The 12756-nt window shown below is 39.9% G+C and overlaps 1 protein-coding gene across 5 annotated transcripts in view; it reads left to right on the plus strand.

The window, feature by feature from the left end:
• LRFN1 (leucine rich repeat and fibronectin type III domain containing 1) overlaps nucleotides 1-12756 on the plus strand; it is a 99511-nt gene that overhangs the window by 51388 nt on the left and 35367 nt on the right. For 4 of the 5 annotated variants that reach the window (XM_075186799.1, XM_075186798.1, XM_075186800.1 and 1 more), the window contains one exon: nucleotides 3331-3419. Coding sequence is in view for 2 of the 5 variants with exons in the window: in XM_075186798.1 (XP_075042899.1) it covers nucleotides 3331-3419 (89 nt within the window). In the remaining 3 variants the exon portion in view is untranslated. The remainder of the gene's footprint in view (nucleotides 1-3330; nucleotides 3420-12756) is intronic. The other variant, XM_075186801.1, reaches the window with a different exon arrangement.

Raw genomic sequence — 12756 nt, forward strand, 5'->3', positions numbered from 1 at the left:
TCAAAAGCGCCATGGAGTGGCGGGTGGCTTTAACATACATTTGCAAATGTGTGCAACTAAGACTTTTGCATTTTTATCTACAGTAAAAATGGCAGATCTGTTGCTGGCTATAGCAGTGTGCTGGGGGATCTCTATTTCTTCATTTATGTTTGTTATAATCATAGGTCATATGTGGTCAAAATGGACATTTGCGAAAAACGCAGGTTTGCCAATATAATTCATTCCTCCAAATGACTATTAAAATCATTTTCTATTTCAAAATTGTTTTTTATTCTGATACAAAATCAATTTGGTAGTTTGAAAGCATTGTTTTCTTTTTAAATTAATACACTAATAGACTTACTTTCGCAACATAAAAATCGATTTTGTAGCCACAGTTTTGTCAAGCTAATATCAGCAAAATTATAGCCCATGATTTTACAACACTAAATCAACTTTGTAGCTACAAGACAGTTGCCTCAAATAAATTTGCTACTACAGAATTCATGATAATTTGTTCCGTATTAAAAAAAAATTATCTTTTTTGTCTACAAAATAAGTTTTTAAACGATTTAAAAAAAAAGTTGCCAATATACCGTAATTAATTTCTCCAAATGTGTTAAAGCATTATCAATGACAGCTGAAATAAACATACCTTCATGGGGGTATATTTACTAAACTGCGTATTTGAAAACGTGGAGATGTTGCCTATAGCAACCAATCAGATTCTAGCTGTTATTTTGTAGAATGTACTCAATAAATGATAACTAGAATCTGATTGGTTGCTATAGGCAACATCTCCACTTTTTCAAACCCGCAGTTTAGTAAATTTGCCCGATGGTCTACTTACTTGCATAAGTTCATTAATTCAAAATTGGAGCTAATGAGCACAAAAACTGGAACAGTAAAACCATGCTGATTTAATAATGGCCCTAATTGAAGAAATACAGTCAAGTCATGCTTAGACATGACTTTTGGCTATCATACCTCCCAACATGATTATGGGAGTTGGGACAGCGTGCCAAAGAGGTGACGTGGTCATCAGGGCCGTAACTAGGGCTGTGCGACAGGGGCGATCGCCCAGGGTGCAACGCTGAAGGGGGCCGCAATTATTTAGGAATATTTTAGGTTAATTTGGTTAAAATTGAGGGCTATGGGGGAAGGCATTTGTCTTTCTTGCCCCGGGAGCTAGAATTCTAAGGTACGGCTCTGGTGGTCATGTTGGGTCATGTCAAGTGGCCCAGGGGGCGTGCCCAGTGCTAACAAAGCACTAGGCCATTCCTAGCCCCCTTCACCTCTAACAAACACTCTTTCAAAGTCGCATGCACCTGCTATATGCGGCATTGAGGGAGCATTTGTTAGCGGGATAAACCTCCCAACTGGCCTGGAATTAGAAGAAAAGATTTGATCCACCGGACACCCACTCAAATCAGGACTAGGACATGGAAATTATGCACTGGGGAGTGTGAAGCTCCGTCTTAAAGAGCAGTGACCGCAGGCAAATGTGTCATTGTGGTGAAAACAGGGACATGAAATTTTGTCCCGTACCCACCTGTGAAGCCGTGAATTTGCATTTGCGGATAGTGCACCCTAGATTCACAGAAGTGGCAACACAAAATAATGTGTTATAGATTGAGTTAGTTTTGTACTTGTTGAAGTGTGGAACAAGGCTGGGGAATTTACTTACTATTATAGTTTAGGTACAAGATGCAAGTTAAGACACATAAGTTCCACCTAAAAGGTTGGTTAATACCTTATTTTAACTGGGAAAAAAAAGTTTAAATGCTTATGAAGGCATAAGTAATATTCTGTCCAAAAGCTGCAAGTATACCAATGTAGTAAAACGCATGTAGTACATGTGTGATTTTAATTAAAGGCGGCTTCAATGTCCCCTCACTTTCATGTTATACCAAATAGAGTTGGGTAGCACGGTGGCTAAGTTGTTAGCACTTCTGCCTCACAGCACTGGGGTCATGAGTTCAATTCCCGACCATGGCCTTATCTGTGTGGAGTTTGTATGTTCTCCCTGTGTTTGCGTGGGTTTCCTCCCACACTCTAGAAACATACTGGTAGGTTAATTGGCTACTAACAAATTGACCCTAGTGTGTGTGTGTGTGTGTTAGGGAATTTAGACTGTAAGCCCCAATGGAGCAGGGACTGATGTGAGTTCTCTGTACAGCGCTGTGGAATTAGTGGTGCTATGTAAATAAATGATGATGATAGAGTTTGAACCAGTTGGTATTTTATAAAAAACAAAAGTAAAATGTAATGAGGCACTAACATCATAATAGGCAGTATTGGATGATGATATTTCACGGCCTATTGCTTACGTGTATATATATGTTGGTGCTCAAATCTAATGCTCAGTGTTTGTGCGCTACATGCAGAAAAAGGCAATTGCATTTGCACCCTCTGCTTTGTTCAGTGTGCAGCATAAGTGATACAATTAGTCAATGACCTCCAATATCTTCTGCTAAGTCAGTGTTTTACTAGGTGACAGAGAGTTATTCCATCCCAATCCCAGACCTCCCAAACGCCCCAATTTAGGCAGGACAGTCCCGATTTGAGTGCTCTCCCGCCATCCCGATCTAGACAGTGGGACAGAGAACGTTAGAAGCTATTATGTTCACTGCTGCAGTGGTGGATGGGTGACAATGAAGGGGTTTGTAGGGGAGGAGCGAACATGCAGACTAACCCATCGAGCTGTGGCCACGCCCCCACCCCCACTGTCCTAATGGTGCCTTCCCAAGCGTTGAAGGTATTCGATCCAAGGAAACAAACCGCTCCATTCTAATCCGCTATTACAGGTCATTTCGTACAGAGGTTCCATATATTATTATTTCATCTCTTCACATAAGCGCAGAACTGTCACCTATTAAATTACCTGTCAGGACTTTTTATAGTGTAACCATTGAGCTCAATTACGGACATTGCATTTAGGTACACAATTTGCACTGAACCACAGCAAGCAATCAGCTTTTATGCTTTTATCACATCTAGCAATGGCTGTGAATATATTTCTTACAAGCAAATGCAGTACACAACAGTGATACATAGTGTCTGGGATACATTTAATAATATGTATTTAAAATGATATCTTTAAACCTGAAAACAGTATTGATCGTTTGTGCTGGGCAGCTTTTGCAATAATTCTAGATCTGGTACAATTCAAGTCATAACAATGAAAGCTGTCAGGTATATACAATAAAGTTTTTTTTATTGCCAACTTTATGACCGTGAAATGCAGATGTAAAAGATTTATTAGCTATTTTCTGTGCTCATTGTTATATAATCTGAGTGATTTATACGGAGGTGGTTGTATGACTAACAAATGTCTTTTTGAATTTTTAGATCCAGCAAACCTCTCTTGTTGCAATGCAAACATGGCAGAGACACTGGCTTGTTAACTCCAAGATGTAAGATCACCACACTGGTAAGAGGTAGGTATAGCTTGTACAGTTGTATGCAAATTGGATGTGAAGCGCGCCGGATATAAATATTTTTCTGCCACTTGCTGGCTGGCGGGGCATTCCAATAAGCCGATTCCACAGTTGAATAAATACCATGGGGTATATTTAATAAACTGCAGGGTTGAAAATGTGGAGATGTTGCCTTTAGCAAACAATCAGATTCTAGTTTTTTTTCATATTTTCCGGGTCAAACCATGTTGCAATGCAAGGGGTGCAAATTAGTCTATTACTTGGCACATAAGTTAAATACTGTCTGTTTTTTCATCTAGCACACAAATGCTTAATAGCTTTATTTTTACACTGAAATTTAAAGTTAATCTAGGACATATCCTACCCCTACTATAAATCTGTCCCCAAATTTTAAATTTACCTCCCCCTCCAATGCAACATGGTTTTGCCCAGTGCAAAGTTACTGCATTTTTATGCTTTGCTCTCCGTAATGACTCAGGCCCCTAGAATCTGATTGGTTGCTATAGGCAGCATCTCCACTTTGTCAAACCCACTTTGTTAGACTGTAAGCTCCAATAGGGCAGCGACTGATGTAAATGACAAATATTTTCTGTACAGCGCTGCGGAACTGGAAGCGCTATATAAATATATGACGATGATACTGTGACAACTCTAACTTCTCAGCATGTTATGCCTACGCTTTTACATCCATGGATGTCTGTAGCCAACTGCCTGAGTACTTGAAAATAAAGATAATTGACTCTTAAGAAGCAGAGGAAGGCTGTAAGAAGATATTTAAATGCATCCAGCATAGAATTTCCACTGTCAGAAACATCATTAAGAAATGATAGTTAAAGCAGCACTCCGAATTCAGCGTTTAGTTCTCACTGACTGACTGCTTTCACTTAGTGGAGCTCCTTGAACTACTTACTTTTTGGGGGGGGCTTCTCCATTTCTGGTATTATCGGCAAGATTTGATTGATAAATCATGGCGATAAATGATTTTCTGATGCCGCAATAGCTCTAGCGCCAATTATTAATAAATAGACCCCTATATCACTTGCAAATATCTTTTGGCTTTAAAATGGGTTCAGATGGGGGTGTGAGCGAGTGGACACAGGGGCACTGTTAAAGTCAAAGCAAGATGTCCTAACCCAAAAAATGGTCTGATAGAACTGCTAGAAAACTGGTTATATATGCAAAGTAGAACCCACATTTGACCGCAAAAATTATGCAGAATGGTTTAGCTGGCAGCGAAGTAGCTGATCACAGGCCCACAGTACCGGGTTACCAACACAAACATAATCTGCATGGAAGAGTTAGCCAGAAGTTGACCTTTCCTCTGACCTCATCAGAAGTCAGTGTCTGAGGAACACAAAACAATGCTTAGAGAAGCCAGAACGTTTTGGGAACAAAGTGCTGTGGGGCTGATAAACAATATGCAACTTTTTTGGGCACACAAGATACATTTGGATAAAAACAGGTGGAATGTTTGAAGAAGAGAACACGTTGCCAACCATTAACCATAAGATTGGATCTGATACGTCTTTGGGTTATGTGACAGCTGGCGGCTACATAGTACATAGTGTGGAATGTTGAGGAAACACCCGTTTGTGTAATACAATGTAGATGAGTGACCTGTTGCTGTAAATCACTATACATCATATGTAATGTAGACAATACACACCTGCCTGTGTAGCACATTACATATAAGATAGAGGAGACACCTGTCCGTGTAAGATATTATGGTGCTCATGTAGTGCTGGACACAAACTGTGTTTTCTACATATAATACCTTTTTTAGTTTTGCACGTGCCCCCAAAACACTGGCTACATATGTGGACTGAGATGCATCTTATGCTACTGGCCCCTTACAATTGAAGAGGCGGAATGGATGGAAGGAGGGAGAGTGTACTGACTTGTTGGAGCAAATACGACTTATGTAGACTGAGATTCAGATGCATACGTGCCCTCTAGGGGACGGGAAACATGCGTGTGCTTGATCACTGGTTATGAACTGATAATGATGAGGGTTAACTCTGATGCATCCAGGTCAACATACCCGTCTAAGATGTGTCTTTTGTGGGGTGTAATTTCCGCTTTTTAGATGAAAATTGCGTCCAACGCTATGTGCGCTATTAGAGGCAATGCAGAGAATCCACCTATCAGTGTACTGCAATGTGTAGAAGGGACAGGCCTCTCAGTGTGTCACATATTGTATAATATGTGTGAGACATACTTATCACATCATAGGCCTGATTTATTAACAAGCGCACAATGAATATGATCTGCCTTTTTTATAAACCAACATTCATCGGGTAGACGCACGTCCGTATTCAACAAGCAGCGGATGTGAAGATACGTCTGGTGATGAATACGGGTCTAGATCTGCTCTGCTCTAAAATACACAACACTGCAGGATATGCCCAATACATATGTGGAATATCAAATCACAAAGGAACTGGCAGAAAAAAAATAAAACCATTCAATTAATGTCACCTGTTAATAATATAGGGCCTGATTCATTAAGGATCTTAACTTGAGAAACTTCTTATTTCAGTCTCCTGGACAAAACCATGTTACAATGCAAGGGGTGTAAATTAGTATTCTGTTTTGCACATAAGTTAAATACTGCCTGTTTTGTCATGTAGCACACAAATACTTGATAGCTTATTTGTACACTGAAATTTAAAGTTGATATTTGTGTGCTACATGAAAAAACAGGCAGTATTTACCTTATGTGCAAAACAGAAAACTAATTTGCACCCCTTGCATTGTAACATGGTTTTGTCCAGGAGACTGAAATAAGAAGTTTCTCAAGTTAAGATCCTTAATGAATCAGGCCCTTAGTCATTAATGACAAAACATTAAAACAAGTGATTTTCTTATTTATTTTTTTCCAGAAAATACATTTATCAGGATATAATTAATGTCTACTGTACATAAAATAAATTTTTGCAGTTGCTCCTAAATGCAAACACATGTTCTAGCAAACCATAATCACTAGTAATCGGCACTTACACCTGACCTGTAGCTTGTGCAAGTAATATGAGTTAAAATCATGTACCTTAGAGCATACGTGTCAACTCTCTCAAAATCCCGGGAGAGCTGGCAATTATTCTGCATCTGCCGGCATGGAGGGGTGTATGGGTGGAAGGGGGGCGGCCCGTCGCGATTTGCATCATTTTGGCCCTGCCCCCAGAGACGTAAGCAGAGACGTAATGCCTGCTTTGGGTCTTTTTACTTAAAGACCCCAAACAAGCATACATCACTGGGGGGTGGGACCAAAATTATGCGAATTGCAAAGCCCCGCCCCCTTCCATCCTCCCTTCACACCCCTCTTCAGTGACCCGTCAAAAGTAGGTAAGTATGCCTAAGAGATGCCCAAAGCTTGACTTGGATGAGCGCTTGACCTTGGCACGCCCTTTCTATACATTGAGCATGTACATCTGCCCATTTCCCTCCCCGTTCTGGTAGGCTGTAGTACGGGTCCATTGAGCTCAAAGATTAATTGAACGTCCTATGGCGTATGGTCTTGTACTGGGCATGCCCAGTGTAATTGTTCCATTATAAATCAGGCCCCATAAGTCTGTCTAGGAAGGCAGCATATGTGCTAGTTACAGGGAGAGAACATGCATGGGAGCAATAGTTGTGGTTTTTAGAAAACTTCAAGGTCAAAATATTTCTGCCGTTATTAGCACAATTCTTGTGAGAAACAAATATAAATCTTTAATAATTCTTAGGTGTTTGCAATTTCAGCTGAGTTTGCAAATAAAACATTGAAACATCGGTGCTAGATTGTGTTAATATGGCATTTTGAGCTACAGCACTCAGAGATTCACTGAGCTTCCTTCTTGTTAGCAATTTATAGATTTTATAAGCCTTAAAATATCTTACTGACTAGCATAATTATTTTATAGTGGTATTACACGAACAATTAGATCAATACAAATCGTATATTTAAAGATATTTGCTGATGATATCCCTGACATTTTACCTTGATAATGGAGGTAGAAAATGTGGAAGAAGGCAGTGGTGTGTTGGGCGAAGGATTACATTAGAAGAGAAAGATGATGTGTGTCTAACTTAGGGGAAGGATGGTATGTGAAGATAGAATGATGTGTGTATGGTCACATAGGAGAAGGATGGTATGTGAAGATAGAATGATGTGTGTATGATGACATAGGAGAAGGATGGTATGTGAAGATAGAATGATGTGTGTGTGGTACATAGGAGAAGGATTGTGTGTGAAGATAGAATGATGTGTGTATGGTGTCATACTGGAAGGATGGTATGTGAAGATAGAATGTTGTGTGTCTAACATAGGGGAAGGATGGTATGTGAAGATAGAATGATGTATGTCTACCATAGTCGAAGGATGGTATGTGAAGATAGAATGATGTGTGTATGGTGTCATACTGGAAGGATGGTATGTGAAGATAGAATGATGTGAAGATAAACTGATATCTGTATGGTGAGATAGGGGAAGGATGGTGTGTATAGATAGAATGATGTGTGTATGGTCACATAGGAGAAGGATGGTGTGTGAAGATAGAATGATGTGTGTATGGTGACATACTGGAAGGATGGTATGTGAAGATAGAATGATGTGTGTCTAACATAGGAGAAGGATGGTATGTGAATATAGAATGATGTGTGTATGGTGACATAGAGGAAGGATGGTATGTGAAGATAGAATAATGTGTGTATGGTGACATAGGAGAAGGATGGTATGTGAAGATAGAATGATGTGTGTATGGTCACATAGGAGAAGGATGGTATGTGAAGATAGAATGATGTGTGTATGGTGACATAGGGGAAGGATGGTATATGAAGATAGAATGATGTGTGTATGGTGACATAGGAGAAGGCAGGTATGTGAAGATAGAATGATGTGTGTATGGTCACATAGGAGAAGGATGGTATGTGAAGATAGAATGATGTGTGTATGGTGACATAGGGGAAGGATGGTATGTGAAGATAGAATGATGTGTGTATGGTGACATAGGAGAAGGATGGTATATGAAGATAGAATGATGTGTGTATGGTGACATAGGAGAAGGATGGTATATGAAGATAGAATGATGTGTGTATGGTGACATAGGAGAAGGATGGTATGTGAAGATAGAATGATGTGTGTATGGTCACATAGGAGAAGGATGGTATGTGAAGATAGAATGATGTGTGTATGGTGACATAGGGGAAGGATGGTATGTGAAGATAGAATGATGTGTGTATGGTGACATAGGAGAAGGATGGTATGTGAAGATAGAATGATGTGTGTATGGTGACATATGAGAAGGCAGGTATGTGAAGATAGAATGATGTGTGTATGGTGACATAGGAGAAGGATGGTATGTGAAGATAGAATGATGTGTGTATGGTGTAGAGATGGTCACTGACCCCCGTGTTTTGGTTTTGGATTCGGTTTTGGATCTGGATTACCGTCGTGTTTTGGTTTTGGTTTTGGTTTTGCAAAACCGCCATTGCGTGTTTTGGTTTTGGTTTTGGTTTTGTTTGGTTTTGTTTTGCAATTTGTTATAAAAATTACATTTATTGGTGCTAAAATAACATAATTTAGGTATTATTTTGTAGCTACATTATTATTAACCTCAGTAACACTAATTTCCAGTCATTTTTTATTCAATTTTGAACACCTCCTATGTCACAATATGATTTTCATACACTTGAAAAGAAAAATTGCTGCAGTTCTTGCCAGTGATAACAAAAAGGCCATTGTCATGCCTGGGCATAAGACCAAAAATCCACCTCTTAAGTGTGGAATTATTTTTACACGAATCCTGGCAAGAGTTGTCGATCCATTTGTAACATTTTGAAAGCCACACTCAGTAGAGGTAGGGACCTTAACCATCTGGGATCCTCATCCATGTTTCGTCATTTTTCAGCGAGTTATTGGCAAACTGTTGGGAAAATCAGAAACTTTGGTTAAAAAAAAATTAACAACAAGCATTCCAGCATAATCTACCTCCCTTCTCTCATCTACATCCCAGCACCTGCAATCTTCCCCCCCAACAATTGGCAAGTAAACAATCCTCTGCAAGAGGAAGCAAGAATGAAACCTGTCACCCAGTCGCAAAGCGGATCACAGACGCCCTGGGTACTATGCTAGCGTTAGATCTGTGTCCAATGTCCACTATTAATACAGTTGGTTTAAGACATTTAATTGAGGTGTTATGTCCCTGTTAGCAAATGTCATCACTATACCATTTTACTAGAAAAGCTTATTCTCTCCTGTACCGGAAAGTTCCTAAAAATGTCATTATTGGGTGACAAAATGGTATTCTACCCACTGTACACTTAACCACAGATATGTGTACAAGCGGAACTGGGCAAACAAAAGATTATATGACTGTGAAAGCCCACTGGGTTGGTCTTTCGCCTTCCCCAGCATGGACAGCAGCAGCATGTACCCAGGTGCATCACATTTTTGAGAAGTAGGCTACTCTGTGTATCAGCAGCTTCACTAAGAGGCATACAGCTGACAAACTGTTCCAAAAACTAAGGGATGTCATTGAAAGATGGCTAATCCTGCTTGGAGTCTCCTGAGGATATGTCATTTCTGATTACGACCCCAATATTGGTCCAGCATTACAGCGGGGCTGAATTCCATCACATTTCCTGTTTTGCACACACTATCAACTTGGTGTTACAGAACTTTTGAAAAATGACATGCAGGAGATGCTGTTTGTGTCCATAAACATTTAGGGTCAATTTGTGGTTTCTGCAACAGCATGTAGGAGAATACAGCAGCTGCAAGAAGACTAGCATTTGAGGGGAATATACTTTAGTCCAGCGAAGTAGTTACCTGTGAAGAAAGTGCAGACACAGTTAGCTTGAGTCAAGTGATTGCCTTAATAATAGATTTTGAAAAGGTGCTACATAAAATTATAGTGTGCAATAAAACAAAGTAAATGTGCTAACTATATTTTAATTGTAGATGAAATACTTAATTTTCTTTGCAAGGATCCCAGACTTATCAACATCTTGTTGGGACGTCTTCTCCTTCAGTTTCTCTGGCAACTGCTTGTAATAAAAGAAATTGCTTTCCCAAGACACCCAGTGATGATGCAGATGAGTCCGCTAAACATTTTGATATTTGCTGTGCTGTAAAAGAATTGCCCAAAAACCGTGACAGCTCTGCCCTAAAATCAACTAGTCATTCCCTTTGGAAGGCCATTATCAGCAATTACATCATACTACACAGACTTCTATGATATTGGGATATTGGGATGAATTAGTATTGTTGGAGGAAGATTATCACTAAACCCTGCCACCTCTCCAGTTTCGCAATGAGCTATGGTACAATAAAATGTAACTGCAGATTTAGACCAAGACTGTCAGCCCTATTATTTCTATTTCAGCAATTACAATTAGCAATGGAGCAATGGAGCTCTTCTCTTTGGGTGTTACCTATATAACGCAGCACAATTTGCCTGCAAATTCTACAGACAAGCCTGCTTGTCTTCCTCTCCATCAATGACTCTTAGCAATTGAGCACTCGTCTTTGGGTGTATATTACACCCAAACATTATTAGTGAAAATTATGAAAAATACAGTTTAATCCCTGATAGGCCCTCCACCATCCTTTGCATGTTAATAGTAGGATTGGTTGGAATTATGGTCAAGGTCACACATTTTTTTGACAAATCCTTCAAACCAGCCCAGATGTCAAACTGTTGTGGTCTGCCCCCTGCGTCATCCCTGCTTGTGTTTGGAAAGTGCATATTGGTGCCAGAACCTCACATGCCAGAACTGCTCCCACTGGTGCCACACTGCTGCAGGACTTACACAATCAACCGCATCCTCATCGTCGGATACCCAAATCTCCCCCACATCCTCTTCTAAAGACAAAGTGTCATCCTCACTTGGTGTATCACCGGCTACACTCGGGCTGTTCAGGCACACATCAGCAGAACTGCTGAAAGGGCCCTTCTTTATGGGTAGACTAACAGAATGGTCACGATTAGACATCCCACTGTTGGATGGACTCTCCACAGGGATTGCTGTCATTTGTGAATCAGAGCAAATATTCTCCTGTAATGCCTCACTGTTATCTTGCAGCTCGGCTTTGACGCGTAACAGTAGTTGTGCACCAATTGTAGGCTGGGTAACTTTTTGGGATCTGCCACTAATAGCCAAAGGTGAAGGCCTCATTCTCTCTTTGCCACTGCGTGTGTAGAATGGCATGCTTGCAATTTTTTTTTTATCGTCACTTAACTTTTGCTCAGTTACACTTCTTTTTCGCTTCAATACAGTAAAATTTTTTTGGGTTTTTGTTTTTTGCACTAATTTGAAAACACTCTGTTGTTTGACATCGCCTTGGCCAGATGACGTACTGGGAACACTAACATCAGGACTGGTGACAGAACCTGGTTGCTCATTTAGATCATATGTGGACTGCTTTGAATCCATTCTGAGCGCAAACCACTGGGGAGTGCTAAAAATTATTGAGTAGATACTGCTGACAGATATGACTTTTGACAGCCAGAAATATTAATGCACAATTAGGGAGGACACCCCAAAAACACTGAGGAGTGCTAAAAATTATTGAGTAGATACTGCTGACAGATATGACTTTTGACAGCCAGAAATATTAATGCACAATTAGGGAGGACACCCCAAAAACACTGAGGAGTGCTAAAAATTATTGAGTAGATACTGCTGACAGATATGACTTTTGACAGCCAGAAATATTAATGCACAATTAGGGAGGACACCCCAAAAACACTGAGGAGTGCTAAAAATTATTGAGTAGATACTGCTGACAGATATGACTTTTGACAGCCAGAAATATTAATGCACAATTATGGGGGACACCCCAAAAACACTGAGGTGTGCTACAAATTATTGAGTAGATACTGCTGACAGATATGACTTTTGACAGCCAGAAATATTAATGCACAATTAGGGAGGACACCCCAAAAACACTGAGGAGTGCTAAAAATTATTGAGTAGATACTGCTGACAGATATGACTTTTGACAGCCAGAAATATTAATGCACAATTAGGGAGGACACCCCAAAAACACTGAGGAGTGCTAAAAATTATTGAGTAGATACTGCTGACAGATATGACTTTTGACAGCCAGAAATATTAATGCACAATTAGGGAGGACACCCCAAAAACACTGAGGAGTGCTACAAATTATTGAGTAGATACTGCTGACAGATATGACTTTTGACAGCCAGAAATATTAATGCACAATTAGGGAGGACACCCCAAAAACACTGAGGAGTGCTACAAATTATTGAGTAGATACTGCTGACAGATATGACTTTTGACAGCCAGAAATATTAATGCACAATTAGGGAGGACACCCCAAAAACACTGAGGAGTG

Source organism: Mixophyes fleayi, chromosome 9 (genome assembly GCF_038048845.1).
Source record: "Mixophyes fleayi isolate aMixFle1 chromosome 9, aMixFle1.hap1, whole genome shotgun sequence".
NCBI classification, from domain to species: Eukaryota; Metazoa; Chordata; class Amphibia; order Anura; family Limnodynastidae; genus Mixophyes; species Mixophyes fleayi.